This window comes from Myotis myotis, unplaced genomic scaffold (genome assembly GCF_014108235.1).
Source record: "Myotis myotis isolate mMyoMyo1 unplaced genomic scaffold, mMyoMyo1.p scaffold_m19_p_12, whole genome shotgun sequence".
Lineage (NCBI taxonomy): Eukaryota > Metazoa > Chordata > Mammalia > Chiroptera > Vespertilionidae > Myotis > Myotis myotis.
This window is the reverse complement of record NW_023416316.1, coordinates 42,418,598-42,437,663: the sequence shown is the minus strand read 5'-3', so window position 1 is coordinate 42,437,663 and position 19,066 is coordinate 42,418,598. Positions and strand designations below refer to the sequence as shown.

At 42.2% G+C, this 19,066-nt stretch overlaps 1 protein-coding gene across 3 annotated transcripts in view; it reads left to right on the top strand.

Moving 5' to 3' along the window:
- TJP2 (tight junction protein 2) overlaps window positions 1–19,066 on the top strand; it is a 107,176-nt gene that overhangs the window by 12,780 nt on the left and 75,330 nt on the right. For 2 of the 3 annotated variants that reach the window (XM_036330902.1, XM_036330901.1), the window contains one exon: window positions 11,587–11,707. Coding sequence is in view for 1 of the 3 variants with exons in the window: in XM_036330898.1 (XP_036186791.1) it covers window positions 4,491–4,534; window positions 11,587–11,707 (165 nt within the window). In the remaining 2 variants the exon portion in view is untranslated. Of the gene's footprint in view, window positions 1–4,475; window positions 4,535–11,586; window positions 11,708–19,066 lie in introns of those variants that run through there. The other variant, XM_036330898.1, reaches the window with a different exon arrangement.

Below are 19,066 nucleotides of genomic sequence, written 5' to 3'. Positions count from 1 at the left end.
GGCCTGTGAATTTTTATGTTCAAGTTGAATCATTCAGAAACAGATCTTGAGCATCCTGGCAAGAAAGACATTTTGAGCCATGTATATTAATTGGGGAAAAAAAAGGATAAGTGATTTTTAATCAGAGAGTTGCTGTTGTAAAGAATTTCTAGAATTAATCAAATTAATGCACATTTCTAAGGAATGCCCTAACCGGTTTGGCTCAGTGGATAGAGCGTTGGCCTGTGGACTGAAGGGTCCCAGGTTCGGTTCCGGTCAAGGGCATGTACCTTGGTTGCAGGCACATCCCCAGTCGGAGGTGTGCAGGAGGCAGCTGATCGATGTTTCTAACTCTCTATCCCTCTCCTTTCCTCTCTGTAAAAAAAATCAATGAAATATATTTCTAAAAAAAGAATTTCTAGAATTAAAAAGAAAATGCCACATATCTGGATGGGGTATTTTGACTAGATTTTTCTCTCTTATGTTATGTCCTTACATACTATTATGAAGGATTTCTTACAAAGATGACAACTTAAAAACATGAATACATAAATCAATTAGAAAACTGAACAGTCTCATTTATGGGAGAAAAGCAGATTCTTTCTAATTATTTGCTAAGGCAGAATTCTTTTCCTAATGAAAGACCCAATTTTAATTTTGTATGAGATCATCATAGATAAGAGTCACTTTGTAAGAGTTGTGTGTTAAATCATAAAACATTCCTATAGAAAATGGAACTTTAAAACATGCCATTTATAAAGTGTCACTTTCACTGTAGTAAAACAGCTTCCAATGATAACAAGTTTAACTGGATTTTCTTTTTTAGCTCAGGCTTTATTTCTTATTTGAGGGTTGTATAGCAATTTTTATCATGCGTCATTACAAATACAATTTGTTAGAACAAAGCCTGTTGTGTAATTCTAATTACATCTTCCTGTATGATTAAATGAGGGCTGTATTGGAGGGTTTTTTTCAGCCGTGGCAGCTGTAGCCAACCAAGAATTCCTGTGACTAACTGGTACTAATTGTTTGTAAAACAACCAGTGGAGTAATATTCATGAATACTATGGAAATGGAATATTCCAAATCCAAATGGTTTGTCCCTTGTTTTCACCACTTTATTGTGGTCAGATTATTTGTACAACTAGGCCAAGTGAAGTGGGAGCTCTTAGTCTTTTGTTGTTAGAAGCTAAATTGAGGCTTAGGGAACAATTGAAGGGTTATTTAAGTTACTGACCTTTAAACTTAAAAAAAATTGATTTGCAAGAAAGATCTATTTGTTGTGCTACGTATTTATACAGTCATTGGTTAATTCTTGTATGTGCCCTGACCCGGAATCAAACCCGCAACCTTGGTGTATCGGGGTAACGCTCTAACCAACTGAGCTACTGGGATAGAGCCCTTTAAACTATTTTGCTCATACATACACTCCAATCTGAACTCTACCATGTATATGAGTATATTAATTTATAAATGGTACACCTTAATGTAATTTAATATATTAGTTTTCAAAGTACATATGAATATTTAAAAGCATAAATCCTCAAACTATATTCTTTTAAAATATATTTTTATTAATTTCAGAGAGGAATGGAGAGGACTAGAGAGATAGAAACATCATTGATGAGAGAGAGTCATTAATCGGCTGCCTCCCGCATGCTCTCTCCTGGGGACTGAGCCGGCAACCTGGGAATCGAACCCTGACCTTCTGGTTCATAGGTTGAAGCTCAAGCAGTGAGCCACGCTGGCTGGGCCAAACTAAAATTTTAATTGTTGAGAGACAAAAAGGAAATAGATGGTTTAATATTTTCTTTTCATCCCCCAAACATTGTTGGTATGTGCTCCCCACTTTGGAGACCACTGATTTAGATCATTCAGGTTAAGAGAAAAAAATGGCGGGGGAGGGGCGGGGGGTGGCGGGCGGGGGAAGAAACTTGCGATTGAGGAAAGAGAGAATCTGTAGAAGAAGGTTCAAGATTTTGGGGCTGAGCCCGGCCAGTGTGACTCAGTGGTTGAGTGTTGACCCATGAACGAAGAGAAGAGATCACGGTTCGATTCCCGGTCAGGGCACATGCCTGGAGCATGCAGGAGGCAGCTGATCAATGATTCTTTGTCATCATTGATGTTTCTATCCTTTTCTCCCTCCCCCTTCCTCTCTCTGAAATCAATAAAAATATATAAAACAAACAAACAAAAAAAAGATTTGGGAGCCTGGGGGCAGGTCTGAGAAACTTATTCATTGTAGGTATCTAAGTTAATCAGAATTACTACATAATGACTCCCTGTTCTATTTTAGTTCCTGTGTGTGTGTGTGTGTGTGTGTGTGTGTGTGTGTGTGTGTATGTTTAGACAAGGATCAGCACAACTCCTATAGCATATTAAATAGGGGGGAAAAGCTTGAGAAGTTGGTGAGGGAGGTGTATAAGTGAGAACTCCTTCAGAGTGACAGAAATGCAACTAAAACTAAATTTCACAAATGCCAGTTTATTAGCTTAATTAAAGGGTACCTTGGGTCTCCTGGGATGACAGTGGCCTTTAGGTATAGCTGGACCCAGAAACTGATGATGTCATGTTGCCATTGGTACTGTTATTTTCAGCTACTAATGATAAAGCCTCTCTACATGATGGGAAACATGACCACCAGCAGCCCTGACTTCCTACCAGCCCTGGTTAGCAACTCCAACGAGAGGGCATTTTTCTCTGAATGTCATATTTTCGTCGCCGTTAAGACTGGTAGACCCAGTCTAGGTCATGTGTACTATGATCTGCTAGGTGGGCCCCTATGATGGACGACCCAACCTTACCCCATGGAAAGCTGTCCAGAAGGGTCCTCAAAGCTGAGGGGAGATACTTACCAAAAAAAAAAAAAAAAAAAGGGGGGGGGTAGTAGTTTCTGAACGCCTCCAACAATGTACTATTTTCATGCTAGCGGAGCTCACCCATGTTGGGTTCTAGAGGTATTTAAAACAAAAAACAATCCAAAAGAGTATTGATTCTCAATGAATTAATCTTTGCTATTGACTCAAGCATTTAGAAACGCATTGCTCTAACACGAGGACTGGACCTCCTTCATTTGTCAGAGTGCAGCCTTTTAGAGGTTTCTGTAGAATGAGCCAAATCTGCTTCTGATTTTAGTTCACCCAGGGGCACGCAGGCTTTTTGGACCAATTATTATCAGGCCTTGAGATAAGTCACCTCCTACGCCATTAGTACTTGAAGGATTATCTGCCTCAAAGATTTATGTGCGGATTAATTGAGAGGGTACCGTAGTAGATTGCTGTGTTTAGAATCACGGTCATCCTGCAAATCATTTTCATTCGTGCTTTATTCAAAATTCTGTCGCCTTACATAATACTGACGTTGCAGGGAAATCTGAGTGAACCTCTTCATTATTTATCTGGGGTTTGGCCTCAGCCTGCGCCTCCCCCCCGCCCCCCTGCACCCCCTCCCCCCCAAGAGTGTAATAGTTCTGGCTGGGGATCACCCAGCATCCAAAAGCACAGCGGCTTCCCGCTCCCAGTACTGCAGATTACTTCAGTTGCTTCAGTTGAACAGTGAGTGAAATCTGCAAGACCTAGTAGTGAGAGAGAGAGAGAGACAAGATGAGGTACAAAAAATACATGGCTATTCTGGAAGCAGCAGTTGGTATCACCCCTCTTAACAAAAGAGAGCTTCTACCGGAGAGCAGAAGACACGTGAACCTTTGGCAGCACCCGGGGTAAGCAGGGGAGGCCAGAGGATGCTGGGTGGGTGCGTGGCGGTCTGGGTGGAGAAAAGGGTTATCTCTGTGATAAGGGCAATAAATGTGGAATTCTTCATTGAGAACTTGGCGGATGTGGCCTCCCATACGGATTTAAAAATAGTCAGTAGTGAAATTAATGGTAATGATACTCTAGGAAATTCCGGGTGTAACAGCCAAGAAGATGAAGATGAAGTCTAAAGTAGAATTTTACATCTAGATATTTGAGTTTCCTGATTTTGAAAATATTTCCGTGGTCTAGCAATATAGCAATTCTTAAAGACGGAGTAAAAGTGTCTTATTGTTTTTCTACAAGGCAAGTGCTTCTCTGACTGAGGTGCATGTACAGACGATGTTTCAGGCAAATACTTTTTTTGAAACAGCAGTTTTTATTTCACATCTTTTTCTGAAGCCGCAATGTTTTTCCCTGTTGAAGAAGGGGTTAGACATTCTTTTCCGAATGGTTAGAGGCCTCAATCCTTACTTTTTCCCCGGACGTCCCGATGAGAAACAGTTTAAGGTGTCTGTATGGTGGTATTTTTAGGGAATGGATTTAATTTTCAAAACTGAATGAGCCACACATTAGAACTCACCCCAGGATCAACTCAAGGAATCTGTGTAACATTTCTTTTTTTTTATGTATGTTTTTATTGCTTTTTAGAGAGAGAGGAAAAGAGGAGAGAGAGAGAGAGAGAGAGAGAGAGAGAGAGAGAGACCCCGGCTGGCTGCCTTCCACATGCACCCAGCTGAGGATTGAGCCAGCAACCTCAGCATGTGCCCTGACCAGGAATCCAACTTGAGACCTTTCGTTGCAAGGTACGACACTGAACCAACTGAACCACACCAGCCAAGGCCTGATAATATTTCTTTTTAAAAAGTAGAAAGTCACTGTCTTTAAAAAAAAAACATATAAACAAATTACATTTATTATGGAAGATTTGGAAAATGCATAAAAACGCGGGAGAAGAATCACACATAGTCTCATTTCCCTAGGAAAATTACTATAATTATTTAGGTTCTCAATTGGGGTGGAAGTGGTGCATGGGGGTGGTGGAGGGATTTGCCTCCCAGGGACATTTGGCAATGTCCGGGCACATTTTTGTTATAGCTCAGGGGGCGGTGCTACTAGTATGTACTAAGTAGAGGCCAGAGATCTTAAAATGGACAGGCCAGTCCCCCACAACAAAGAATTATCCAGCTCATATGTCAGTAGTGCTGCTGTTGAGATGTGTGATGGAGGTAGATTTTCTTCCCATCTGTCAAAGATAGTTTTTATTAGAAATAAGTGAGATATTTCTCTCCGAAATTTTAGGGATGCTTTAGAATGGAACTCTGAGACAGCATTATTCTTATTACTTATTCTTGTATGTTGTTATTATCATGTTACTATTCTCTTAAAAAGTAAAAGGAGTGTTTATATGTATGGAGGTGACTTGAGGAGAGTCCATGTGGGTTAATGTTCTTTCCTGGGGGATATGGAAAACATGTTGTAATGGTCAAACTGTGATTCTTCATGTGGCCCCTAGAGATTGGACTTGCTGTAACCCTGGACCTTTGCCAGAGAATGACGGACGATTAGAGCTGAAGGAACGTGTGTCAGGGAGGTAAATAGGTTTCATATGGCACGCCAGAGCCAGCTGATGTGGAGGCTGCTCAGAGAGTCGAGTTAGGGAGGATCCCGGAGTCAAGTCCGGGCTTAGCAGGAAAGGACTATCGCAATTGTTGAGGGATGTTTGTTCTGAATGTATAATTGGAGGATTGGAGAGCTGCAACACGTGGCCTGCATATTTACCATTCCTCAATTTTCATTTAGCCTCCACATTTTACAAGTATGAAACTCACTGTCATTTGAGTCATGATCAAGGGCTTGGCCCTCAGACGGCAACTGGAAGCTCTCAGTTTCTGGGTCAGGGTCATTTATGAAGGGATTCATCCTACACAAACTCACATGATGCAGATGTGTGAATTGATTGCCAAATTATTACTATTTTTTTTTTAAAAAAATGTTTTTATTTCTTTCAGAGAGAAAGGAAGGGTAGGGAGAGAGAGAAACATCTATTGGCTGCCTCCCACATACACCCTCATGAGGGATGGAGCCTGCAACCTGGGCATGCACCCTGACTGGGAATCGAACTCTCAATCTTTCAGTGCCCAGGACACGCTCCAACTAACTGAGCCATACCAGCCAGGGCTATTCATTTCTTTTCCAGCAGTTGGAATAAGTACCTTCAGTAGAACCAGCTTTGCTTCTCCTCATTCCCCCAAACAAGTGAAACAGAAGTCAAATTATTCATTCCATCATAATCCTATTAAAGGAAGGTGAATGTTCTTTTATTTTTTTCTTAAAGAGACATTCCCTTAGGCCTGGTGAAAGTAGCACTGGGCACAGGACAGCAAGGTCTTGTATCTATAATACTTTGAATACACATGGACAAAGTACTGTTTTGCTGATCCCCATTTTTTTGTTAGACTCCCTTGCCACCTGACACAGCCTTCCTTTGGACATACTATTATCCTTCACTAAGGATGGGTTATCTTCTACTTTCATTTTATTAATAATTCTAAATCTTTCAGCAGCACCTCAGTGTCTCATTTCTGAAGCTTTAATGTGCATAAGAATCACTCTGTTAAAGTGCAGATTTTAATTTTGCAGTCATGGCGGGGCCCGAGAGTCTGCATTTTAATAAGCTTCCAGGTGATGCTGCCAGCTCAGGTGAGCCCAGTGGATGGTCCAAATGATGCTAATGGTTCAGCCCAAGAACCACACTTGGAGGAGCAAGCAGCTAGAGAAGTGCTTTTTATCATAGCCTACTTGCTTTTTCTTGACCTCGAACTTTCTGATCTTCCTAAGGACTTTGAGTCCCAATACGTCCCCTCCCTGCAACGGTGAGAAGTTAGGTGATTGTGTTCTGTGGAGGGAAATCTGCCCATGAACATTCTGACTGGAGATTTCTAATTGGGCTGGTGGACTAAATAGTAAAGCCAATATTTCTTCCAAGAATTCTGTCTCTTCCATTCTTTTCAAGAAGTATTCTGATTACTACAATATGCAGTAAGTCCTCACTTAATGTCATGGATAGGTTTTTGGAAATTGCAACTTTAAGTGAAATGATGTACTATAATGAAACCAATATTACCATAGGCTAATTGATATAAACAAGAGTTAAGTTCCTATAGTATATTTCTGGTCATAAAAACATCACCAAAAATAACCCAAAACACGTTTCATCTTAAACATGTTAGAAATAAATGTGAGCTATACAGACATTTAGGAGAGATTTCTAAAAACAAGATAATTCGTTTCCAAACTGCTGGTTCTAGTTCAGGGTCACTGGTGACCACAGCGAATCTCAGCTGCTCAGGGTGCAAGGTGGGAACCACCTAGGACAGGACCCCCTTCATCGCAGGGCCACCAACATACACACACCCACACCCACACCCACACTCACTCACCTTGGGTGCATACCTGTGGGATGTGGGAGGAAATGGAAGGAAACCCGAGTCCCGGAGAAAACACATGTGGACACGGTGAGAACATGCAACTCCAGCAAACAGTGGCCTCCACTGGGAATCAATGTTATCTTTTAATCAACGTTATAATGAAACCAGGTTGAAAGAAATGACATTGCTCGAGGACCTGACGGCCTTGTAATGCTGCATAGTATTCAGGGGGGGAACATGCAGGACATTGGTAACACTCTCAGCAATAAAATACAATTTAAAAATGTACTGCAATAAAATATGCAATTGACTAGACAAATAAGTGTTTCAAAAAATTGCTCATGAGTCAATGTTTGTACATTTTAAATAAGCTAAGAAGCTGCAATGTTGGCACCCTCTGATGAATTATTTGGATAAATTCCTCTTATAAGAGAATAAAACTCCAATATGTGTTTTCTTTTTAAATATATTTTGATTGATTTCAGAGAGGAGAAGGAGAGAGAGATAGAAACATCAGTGATGAGTGAGAATCATTGATTGCTGTGCCCTACACGCCCCACACTGGGGGTCGAGCCCACAACCTGGGCATGTGCCCTGACTGGGAATCGAACCATGACCTCCTGGTTCATAGGTCAGTGCTCAACCACAGAGCCATGCTGGCCGGGCCCAATATGTGTTATCTAAAAAAAAAAAAAGGAAAAAAAAGCAGCTGCTTTTGCATTTTAAAACATAATTGGAAGCCAGGTCATGATTCAGCTTTCAAAATGTCCTGGAATTCATTCAGTACCAACTCCGTCCGTTTTGTACTTTTTCTTGTCTGTTAACAGGGCTGTGCTCTTTGACATTCTACTCTGTAAACAGTACAGTCACATGATAAGCCCAAACCACCAGCTAGCAACCAATGGGCTGAATGTGGCAAGGTCGCTGAAATGCAGATTGGAGGACCTGTAAACATGCGCATATTTACCCCACCTCCCGGCACAGAGTAGGTGCTCAGCAAATACTTGCCCAGGCTTAGATTTAGTATAGTCACAAGTGAAGAAAAGAGGATATATAAGAGAAATTGACACCCAAACACAAAAATACCAAGCCACCTGTGGATTCTCCTTGTAACATTTTGTAGTTTTCTAGCTCTCGCTCAGGTTACCTGAGAATAATTTTAAATATTTGTTAGTACTGTTGCAAACCAAGAATATAATTGAGTTCTTCCTGCCAAGTTTTCTCTTAATTGAAAGGTGGCCCTAGTCAATAATGGTGTACTTCAGAAAGGGCTGCTTGTTCTTGGTGGTTCCTACACAGGTCAAAACCTTCAGGAATGTTATGAAAGAAAGCTAAAATGAGGGTGTCATAGAAGTGCAGAAACCGGATTTTATTGAAAGGCAAACCAGTTTAATAAAAGAAGCAAGTTCTTTTTGGAGCTGATACCTGTAGAAACATTTCACATTAAGGCCAAAAGCATAGCCAAGCCCATCTTGATTGGCTGGCAGTTTATTTATCTTTGGAAGTAATAAAAGAAACCATGTACGGGGCAGGCTCTAATCCTGTTGCTTGCTTTGTAGGATGTCCAGATGGCCTTGCGTTAGCCAGTGCCTACATTTCCTGCTGGTCCCTGGAGAAGGGAAATGTGTCCCCTGCCTGTACAAATAAAAATCAACACTATCTTTTATTTCTCTTTCATTGTGTAGGGAATGCTTTGCACACACACCACAGTCTCACTTTGTCTGGTAAACAGGAGAGTGTGTCCAGAACTGGTGAGAAGCCACATTCTTCCTCCCACTGGAGCAGTTCTCTGTGACTGCCCTGTGCCCAGCCCCAGGCCCAGCCCCGAAGCGAGCATGCTTCCTTGTGCTGTTTGAAAGGCACATGTGGGATTAATAAAAATGTCCGGAACGGCTATTTCTTGGATTTTCTAAGGATAAGGCGTAAAAAAAGAAAAAGTACTTGCCATCTTTTCTACTTGTGGGCAAACCATACACATAAAGATGAACCGGCATAAATGCAGTGGAAAATGAATTCCTGTTTAGTTTTAAATGCTTTTCTCTATGGTATACTTTAAAATGGTAAGTTTTATGTTGAGTGTATTTTACCACCATTAAGAAAAAAGTTTTCTCTTAATATTTTTCCACCTGCTGAGTATTTCTTTAATCTCAAATTCTTATAAGATCTTGTCCTTCAGGATGACCTTCAGGTAGATTGATGATGCCAAATTTTAGATGGGTAGTCATTTTCTCCAATTAAAAAAAAATTATTAGTGAGAGAGAGAGAAAGGAAAGAAGGAAGGAAGGAAGGAAGGAAGGAAGGGAGGAAGATTTGTTGGTCCAATTATTTATGCATTCATTAGTTGCTTCCTGACTGGGGATTGAACCCGCAATCTTGATGTATTGGGATGATGCTCTAACCAACTGAGCTACCCAGCCAAGATGATTTTCTCCAATTTTTGAAGACTGAAAACATTAGGGGCAGCAATTCCGTTTTTAGATATAGACCCGAGAAAAATTAAAACGTCCACTTACATTCTTTTTTTTAAAATAGATATTTTATTGATTTTTTACAGAGAGGGAGAGGAATAGAGAGTTAGAAACATCAATGAGAGAGAAACATCAATCAGCTACCTCTTGCGCACCCCCTACTGGGGATGTGCCCGCAATCAAGGTACATGCCCTTGACTGGAATCGAACCTGGAACCCTTCAGTCCGCAGGTCGACGCTCTATCCACTGAGCCAAACCGGTCAGGGCCACATACATTATTGTGTTCACAACAGCCAAACAGTGGAAACAACCCAAATGTCCACCAGCTGATGAAGAGATGAGTGAAATATGATCTAACTAAATAGAATTGTATTTGGCCATAAAATGGAATGGAGTTCTGATATTGCTACAACATGGATGAAACTTGGGAAATATTATGCTAAGTCAAAGAAGCCAGTCACAAAAGATCACAAAAGATCACATATTGTCTGAGTTGATTTGTATGAAATCTCCAGAAGAGGTAGATAGCAGTGATGGCGAACCTATGACATGCATGTCAGAGGTGACACTCAAACTCATTTTTTTGGTTGATTTTTCTTTGTTAAATCTCGTTTAAATATAGAAAATAAATATCAAAAATATAAATCTTTGTGTTACTATGGTTGCAAATATCAAAAAATTGCTATATGTGACACGGCACCAGAGTTAAGTTAGGGTTTTTCAAAATGCTGACACGCCGAGCTCAAAAGGTTCGCCGTCACTGATCTATAGGGATAAAAATTGGACTGGTGGTGCCTAAGGCCAGGGTGTGATGAGGAGAGGGAATTAGAGGATGATGGGTAATGTCCAAGGGGTTTCTTTTTTTGAAATAGTGACAACTGTTCTAAAATGGATTGTGGTGATGGTTGTACCACTCTGTTGGGGTCCAGCCCCAGCAGGTCCAGGGGTTCCCAAAGGTGTGGACAGTGTCGGGGAAGAAGGAATGGCACAGAGGCAGCAGCGTTCAGTTGATCAGCATAGCCAGGTTCTCCAGCCAGGTTTTTTTTTTTTTTTTTATTCTCCTGTTACACCTGTATTTATACTAGTTGATTTTAATCCTATCCATTCTATTCCAAAGGTTAGGGCGTTTGTTATCTCCATTCCAAGGTCACTACTCTATTGTTCTGTTAAGCTACAAGAAGGAGATTATCCTGAGTAAAGATTGTGTAGCTTAAGCGTGATTGCTCGTAGTTAACTACCCACCTGGCACTAAGTTAAGGGGTTTTTTGTTGTTTTTTTTTTAAATATATTTTTTATTGATTTTCTACAGAGAGGAAGGGAGAGAGATAGAGAGTTAGAAACATCGATGAGAGAGAAACATCGATCAGCTGCCTCCTGCACACTCCCCCGCTGGGGATATGCCTGCAACCCAGGTACATGCCCTTGACCGGAATCGAACCTGGGACCTTTCAGTCCGCAGGCCGACGCCCTATCCATTGAGCCAAACCGGTTTCGGCTTTTTTTTTTTTTTTTTTTTAAATATATTTTTTATTGATTTTCTACAGAGAGGAAGGGAGAGAGATAGAGAGTTAGAAACATCGATGAGAGAGAAACAAGGGGGTTTTATTCCCTTCCTTAGTCCTGTTAATCCCTAACTCCAGGGAAAAATCCCCACCTGGGGAAACAATCTTTCTAGGAGAGGTGACCTTGGTTAAAACACATAGCGCCAAGAAGGGGAGCAAACATATTAAGAACAGTATGCCATATACGCCAGGTCCCTTGAAACATATGCTGTGCAGATGTTTCTTCCCTGCAGCGACTGTGTCAAGCAGCAAGGATGGACTGGCTTCTGGCACCACTCTGTGAATATACTAAAAACCAAACTATAAATGGGTAAATCATACACTAGGTGCATTTCCCAAGATCTCACCGTGCTGGCAATGACCATGCTGGGTTTTTAACAACCCTTTCTTTTTCAGGGCACGAAGTACCACATTGTTATCATCTCCCTGTGAGTGGGACTGGCACCCCAACTGTACCTCCGGTCACAGGTGCTCCACGAAACACAGACTCCTGCCTCTGCACAGTCTGCTTCACCAGGTACTTACTTTCTTCTTAAAACAAACAAACAAAACATTTTTATTGATTTCAGAGAGGAAGGGAGAGAGAGAGAGAGAGAGAGAGAGAGAGAGAGAGAGAGAGAGAGAGAGACATTAGTGATGAGAGAGAATCATTGATTGGCTGCCTTCTTCATGCCCCTTTCTGGGGATTGAGCCCGAAATACAGGCATGTGCCCTTGACTGGAATCGAACCCAGGCTCCTTCAGTCTCGCAGGCTGACACTCTATCCACTGATCCAAACCAGCTAGGGCGGTACTTGCTTTCTTTGTCTCTCATCAACCTAGTTACTGGTTTTCCTCCACCAAAGTTTGATATAAATTATTTCATGTCCTTGAGGTACCATTTTCAATGTTAACATCCTATTTACTAAAAAGCAGAATCATCTTGCCTGCGTTTATGGTCTGAATTGATAGGTATAACTTTGGCTCTATGTTAATTGAGGTTCTTCCTGGCTAAAGCATGTAAGTTCAACTCCCAGGCTTCAGGATAAATGCCTAGCAAGGTGTTTTGGTGTCTGTGGTTGTAGGTGACTCTGGCAGGTCACCTTTCTCCCATTATCTTTGAGGTAGAAGAATTATATAAAAGACTGGCCTCTAAAGATTAATTATGTACATGCTTTTAGTGGAAGATGAAGAGTGAGTATTATCTATTTACTGATTCAACTTTAAGTATGAATTAAATGGGATTTACAAGGTATTAAACTGTATTTTGACAGATGTTGTGATGTATTCTTAGTTACACTTTAACCCCTGATTATAGACCAGTCTATGATGGCTGGCTGGAATGGGGCTAGAATTGTTATTTTTTTTATGCACTTGTTTCGTCATTCCTGTCTGTTTAAACTCGCAGCCCCTGCTGGGGTGGATTCCAGCTACACGTCAGCGCTGGAGTTTAGAGGCGTATGAATAGCATACAGCTGTTCATTTCCCAGTGCTTCTGCCTTTTAATTGTGTGATCTCGGGCACATGTCTCCATTTCTTGGAGCCTCAGATCTTCGTCTATAAAAAGGAAATGTTAACATGAAGCTAAATGTGTTAACATATAGTGAGCACTGGGCACGTACCAAGGCCATGCTTGGAGTCCCGTTGTCCAAATGGGGACACTAGAATGGGGAAGTCCTCAGTTTCCACTGCCCCAACAGTCCGGGGTGGGGTTGTTTATGAGATGAAGAGCTCTTAAAGCTTCCAACGTAAGAAGACATACTTGCCTAGACTCCAGAAATAGTTGTCCTGAAAAATTTCTAGGTAAGATCTATTAGATTGAGTCAAATGAGTTGGGACAGAGGCGGCTGGGGGGGGGGGGGGGGGGCGGCGGTTTGAAGCTGACATGGTTGGAAGGAAGGATTTTTCTGACTTAAACACAATCCCTCCTGATAAATACCTCCCTGGTTCTGATTTCCTGTAACCATACACCTTTCCACACCAGTTTGGTTTCCCAAGGCAGTGCCTTTCTCCAAAGCTCCTTTATGTATGAGCACTGAAGGGTGCCCTTCCAGCTGCTGGCAAGCTTGGGTGAGGATTTTCCCCGCAGCATCCACATCGCTCTAGTTTCAGATCCAGCAAGTATTTATTAAGAGCCTTTTATTATCCTCAGAACAACCCTGAGAGGAAGGTATTCCTAGCTCTCTTTTGCAAATAAGGAAACCGAGATTCAGTGATTTTTAAATGATTTCCTCAAGATGTATAGCCCCTGGCTTCCAAATGCAGCGAGATTCCTAGAATACCAGCTGGTTTCCATACTAGCTCTACAGAGTTTGAAGCCTGAACACATAAACTCAGATAGTAAACAGCTTTTTCTCAAGGGCCAGTTCTGATCAACTGGTAGTGGCTGCCTAGAGGAAGGATTCATAGGCCAAGTGTGTTGAGCAAGAATGTTGGGATCCACTAGCAATGTCTGGCATGGGGAGAGGAAGGTGCCTGTAGAACCTGCCTTGACCTGGGGTTTTTGATCATCGGTCACTACCTGTTCTGCCCTCCTCCTTTTCAATCTTGGAGTCTGGAGAGCACTGTTTGCCTGGTGTTTGTTGCTTGATACTTCACCAGGGGCTTTGGTGATCATGTTTCTGACATGGCAAAATCATCTTCACTTCTTTGCTTTTAGAAAGGATGTTAAGAATTTGGGCAGAGACTCACTTTCCTAGACATGGATTCTCATCGTTAGGCAGTCTGGGTATCTTAGCGCTATTACCAACTCACCCCATAGTGTGGGCTTAGAAAAAGTGAGTTGTAAGTGAAGGCCCCTCTGCAGTCCTTGCGCCCTTAGGGGCTCCTGAGTCTATAGTAATACTGTGCTGGGGGAGCTGACACCAGCAGCCAAAGCCCCGCCTACTGAACTGGATAAACCCAGAACAGTTCTCAAACTTAAGCTGCAACAGAATCACCTGAAGGGCTCATTAACAAAACAGATTCCTGGGCCCCAACTCCAGAGGTTCTGCTTCAGTCAGCCTGGGGCGAGGTCCAGGAATTGGCATTTCTAACAAGTCCCCAACTGGCTGATACTTATGGTGTCTGGACCACACTTTCAGAACCATCCACCTGGAAAGTACTTGTGGCAGCTGCTTTAGAATGTGGGCTTGCTTGGGCACGGTGGGTGCGGCCAGTTTCCCTGCGCGGTGCAGAGATTCTTCCTCAGCATTCAATGAGCACCTCACAGCACTGCCTGAGGGAAATCCAAGGCATAGAAGGCTTGTCCTGGGGACAGGGGATCTAGTTTGGAATCAGTAATTGCACTGCTGTGTGGAAAGGGTTGCACTCACCCCTGTGAGGGCCTGTGAGCAGAAGGCTGAGGCAGTGACTAAGTGGGGGGAGGAGGGGAGAGAGAGGGGAGACCCTCCCTGGGAGGTGATATCTGAGAGGAAACTTGAGGATGAAACGTTCTTGGCCAGGTATGCAAAGAGGGGAGAAGAGCCCTAACCGGGTTTGGCTCAGTGGATAAAGCATCCCTGCAGACTGAAGGGTCCCAGGTTCGATTCCGGTCAAGGGCATGTACCTTGGTTGCGGGCACATCCCCAGTGGGGGGTGTGCAGGAGGCAGCTGATCGATGTTTCTAACTCTCTATCCCTCTCCCTTCCTCTCTGTAAAAAATCAATAAAATATATTTAAAAATGAAAAGAGGGAGAAGCAGCTTGAGAGCAGAGGCTACATCCGAGGGCCCAGAGGTGCTGCGGGAGGCTGGAAGAAGAGCGGTGTGTGTGGTGAGACTTCCATTGTAATTCCAGTATGACGTGAAGTGTCAACCTGCAGTGAGAACAGGGAGAGCGTAACGATGATTTGGGTGCCCTGACAGTATAGTTGGTGCTGTGCCAGATGTTTTACCTGCGTTGTCCTCATTTAATTCCCATACCCACGTTCTAAGGTGTCGGTGCAACTATAATCCCGATTTGTGTTCGTTTCCTCGGGCTGCAGTAAAAAACTGGGTACCTTAAACAATAGACATTTATTGTCTCCGTTCTGGAGACTAGAAGTCTGAGGTCAGGCTGTTGGCAGGGTTGGTTCCTTCTGAGACTTAGGAGGGGAGGACCTTTCCCCGTGCTCTTTCTCTGTCCTTGGCGGGTAGATGGCCGTCTTCCCTCTGCGTGTCTCACTGGGTCTGAATTTCTCCTTTGTATAGAGACACCAGTCATATTGGAGGAGTGACTACCCAAAAGGCATCACTTCCACTTGATGACCTCTGTAAACACCTACCTCCAAATAAGGTCACATTCTGAGGTACCAGGGGTTAGGACTTCAACATGTAACATTTTGAGGGGTCACAATACTACGCATACCACCATTTTACAGAAGAAGAAATGGAAGCTTAGGGGGTTTAGATAAGCTGCCCAAGTCACAGCCTTTAGCCTGAACCATGTGAATGGGCCGTTTTTATAGGTCACAGACAGTCCAATAGTAGCACTGTCATAGGTTAAACCCAAGAAGTAGCAGAGCTGGGACTTATTGAAACACAGGTCTGTTTGACTTCATAGTTGTGCTCTGTCACCCAGTGCTTTCCTGGCTTCTAGCATTTTCTTTGTTTCTGCTATGTTTCCTCCTGTGTCTTGGGAAAAGCAATGATGTGGATGGAGATAGGGTACCAATCCGCCAGCTTGTTAGTTTGAGGCTCTTGAGTTTCTGAGTGAAATACTCTTACATTACATTTTTCTATATTACCTGTTTAAGAAGACCATGGGAAATTATGAAACACAACATTCATGAAAGAAATGGGCTATATTTTTCGAGATGTTGTGCTGTTTTGCTATTAAAATGTTGAAATTCCTGTAAATACACAGGCTGTGTATAGATGCCCTATTCTTAATTTCCTTCTCAAACGAGCCTAAAGGTTCATAAACAATGAGTTAGCCTTACACTTGTATTACAAGTACATTTACTTGGAATTAGTTCAGCGTTCATGGATTTCAAGCCACTTAATTTGTAGTCATAGGGCTTTAGACAAGTGGTTTTGTCACAATAATTCCATGTTTTCCTCTCTTAAGTATTTCAAGTAAAAGAGCATTGCTTCAAATACTTGTCTATAAAGACTTTGTCATTTTAGCAACTTCAGCAGATGTTCATCATGAGAAATTGGTATACCATTTAAATGGAAGAAAAGTAAAAATAAGATGGGCTTATTCTTACTTTTGAGTGTTCTTGTTATAGTCTAACATGTTTTCCAAACAAAAGTTAGAGTGCATGGCTTACCCATGAAATCAGTTAAGACAAGTGCTGGCCACCTGGCCTATCTCTGGAAATCTGAGCTGTCTGGACATTTTCAGTGTAGCACACAGATGAGTAATACTCAGAAGCTAGCTTCTGAAACATAAAATGTTAATTATACTCCTGCTTGTTGAATACAAACCAGAACCTAAGAATTAAACGATGACCAGGGGATTGCAAACCCAGAGCTCCCTCTCTTACCTTTCACAGCCACATTTCTGTTTTTCTTTTTTTAAAATATGTTTTTATTTGATTTTTAGAGAGAGAGAGAGAGAGAGAGGGAGGGAGGGAGAGAGAAACTTCAATCGGTTGCTTCCTGCACATACTTCAACCAGGGATTGCAACCACAACCTAGGTATGTGCCCTGAATTGGAATCTACCCAGCGACCTTTTGGTGCAGTGGATGACCCTCAACCAACTGAGCCATACCAGCCAGGGCCTCACAGTCACATTTCTTAAAAGAATTCTTCCTGCTTATTTTCCTTACCACCACCTACCCTTCTTTCCAACACCTTCTCCTCTGCCTGTTCTAGCCAATTCTGGGTCTAGTACAGCGGTGGGGCAAACTACGGCCCGCGGGCCGGATCCGGCCCGTTTGAAATGAATAAAACTAAAAAAAGACCGTACCCTTTTATGTAATGATGTTTACTTTGAATTTATATTAGTTCACACAAACACTCCATCCATGCTTTTGTTCCGGCCCTCCGGTCCAGTTTAAGAACCCATTGTGGCCCTCGAGTCAAAAAGTTTGCCCACCCCTGGTCTAGTACCCGGTGTCAGGTACCCAGTGGGCTAGGCCCTGCACTGCCTGGGGACATTTTCATGGTGTCCAGCTCCTCCCTGGCTGGGAGTTGCCGTCTAATTTGCAATCAGCAGTCACAGTGCTGAGCGGCTGCCTGTGTGGGGCCCCTGTGTGGGGTTCCTGTGCTGTGGTTGCATGGGAAAGCCTGGGGGCAGCTTATTTTATGATTCCCATGTAACCTGATGAAATTGAGGTAAAGAATTTGCAACTAGCTTCTGGTTGGGAGGCGTGTCATTATTGGAGCCCTGATTTTGGTACTGTATCACATTTCCATCAATTGAGTGATTGGTGACAGCAGTTTTCAATTCAGCCAAATTTTTTATTTGTGTAGAGATAATCCAGTTGTATAGTGAGATTAGATAAAACATCCTGGACAGGATTTCCTCACCTCATCATAATTATGTTGATATTTGAAATAATTAGGGTTTTTGAAAATGTAATTATTATTATTAATATATTTTTTTAAAAATACATTTTTACTGATTTCAGAGAGGGATAGAAACATCAATGATGAGAGGGAATCACTGATTGACTGCCTCCTGCACACCCCCCACTAGGGATCTAGCCTGCAACCTGGGCAGGTGCCCTGACCAGGAATCAAACCATGACTTCCTGGTTCACAGGTTGATGCTCAACTACTGAGCCACACCAGCTGGGCTATTATTAATATTTTATATTGGTATTATAATTATTGACATTTAAAACAATCAAAATAATTATATATAAGATTACTTTTAATTCAGATGTTGTCTGGTTACTAAAATAACTCTACCAACCCACTTTGAAAGAGGTTTCATAGTATGCTAAAGTTAAATTTGTCTCTTCTGATAGTTTTAGCTCAGTAGAATACATATAGTAAGAAAGAGGGATGCTTTCCCAAGAATCAAAACATTTTAGCCACTGGTGAATGGTTCTAGAGGCAGAACTAGATCAAGAAGAGAGAAGATAGGTAAAAATTAAAGTGTCATTGGGGATAATCGCTAGGATTGCTTCTGTAAAATAATAGAAAAACACCTTATACAGAATGTAAATCTCAGAGAGCTCTAAATCTCTTGGAAATAAATCTTGATTGGTTTGTTTAAAAACTTAGTGAATAACTTTAGAGATAGGAAAAGCTGAATGCCCCATACATTCCTGAAACTGAATGGAAGATTTCACTCTAGTGTTAATATCCGTCTCACGTCCCAGGTTAGCAAGGAATTCGATGCACCTTCGGTAAGCCCGACTTGGTTCGTGTGGCTCCCCAGCCTGCTTGCTTCTCTCCAGTGCTCTGGGAGTGGTGGAAATTAGCTTGATACAGTCTTGCTAAGAATACCGCTAGGCAAGCTTTACCAGAGATCACGGGACACAAAGGCTCAGACCAGAGTCAGCTGTCCTGCTCACACCATTTATTCCATTTATTCAACTTGAAAACACACAGCAAGAAGCAAGGGGAAAGAGATGAGAACACATTAACATAATTAGGTTAGGATACAAATAGGGTAAAGGGTCCACACTTGTGGAACCCTGTGCTCACACTGTCCATACGTCCTGTTCTCCCTGCAGTGTCTGCTTTCCTACATGATGTTGTGGTCACAAAGAACAGAGTTGAGATTGAACAAGGGTCTCAGTACATAGAAGGTATCTGAAGCCAACTCATGCTTGCTCTATTGGAGGAATGCGGGGCAAGAATGCCTGGCCAGTAGCTGTGTAGCTCACCAGGTCTGTGTTTTATCTGTGTTTCGGCACAGAATATACTTGAGGCCAGAACTGGACATATTGGGTGTCACCAATGGTGATCAATTTAGGGATGACAAAGCTGCCAATCAAGAGGTAATATGAGATGAGCTTTACATATTATTAATATTTT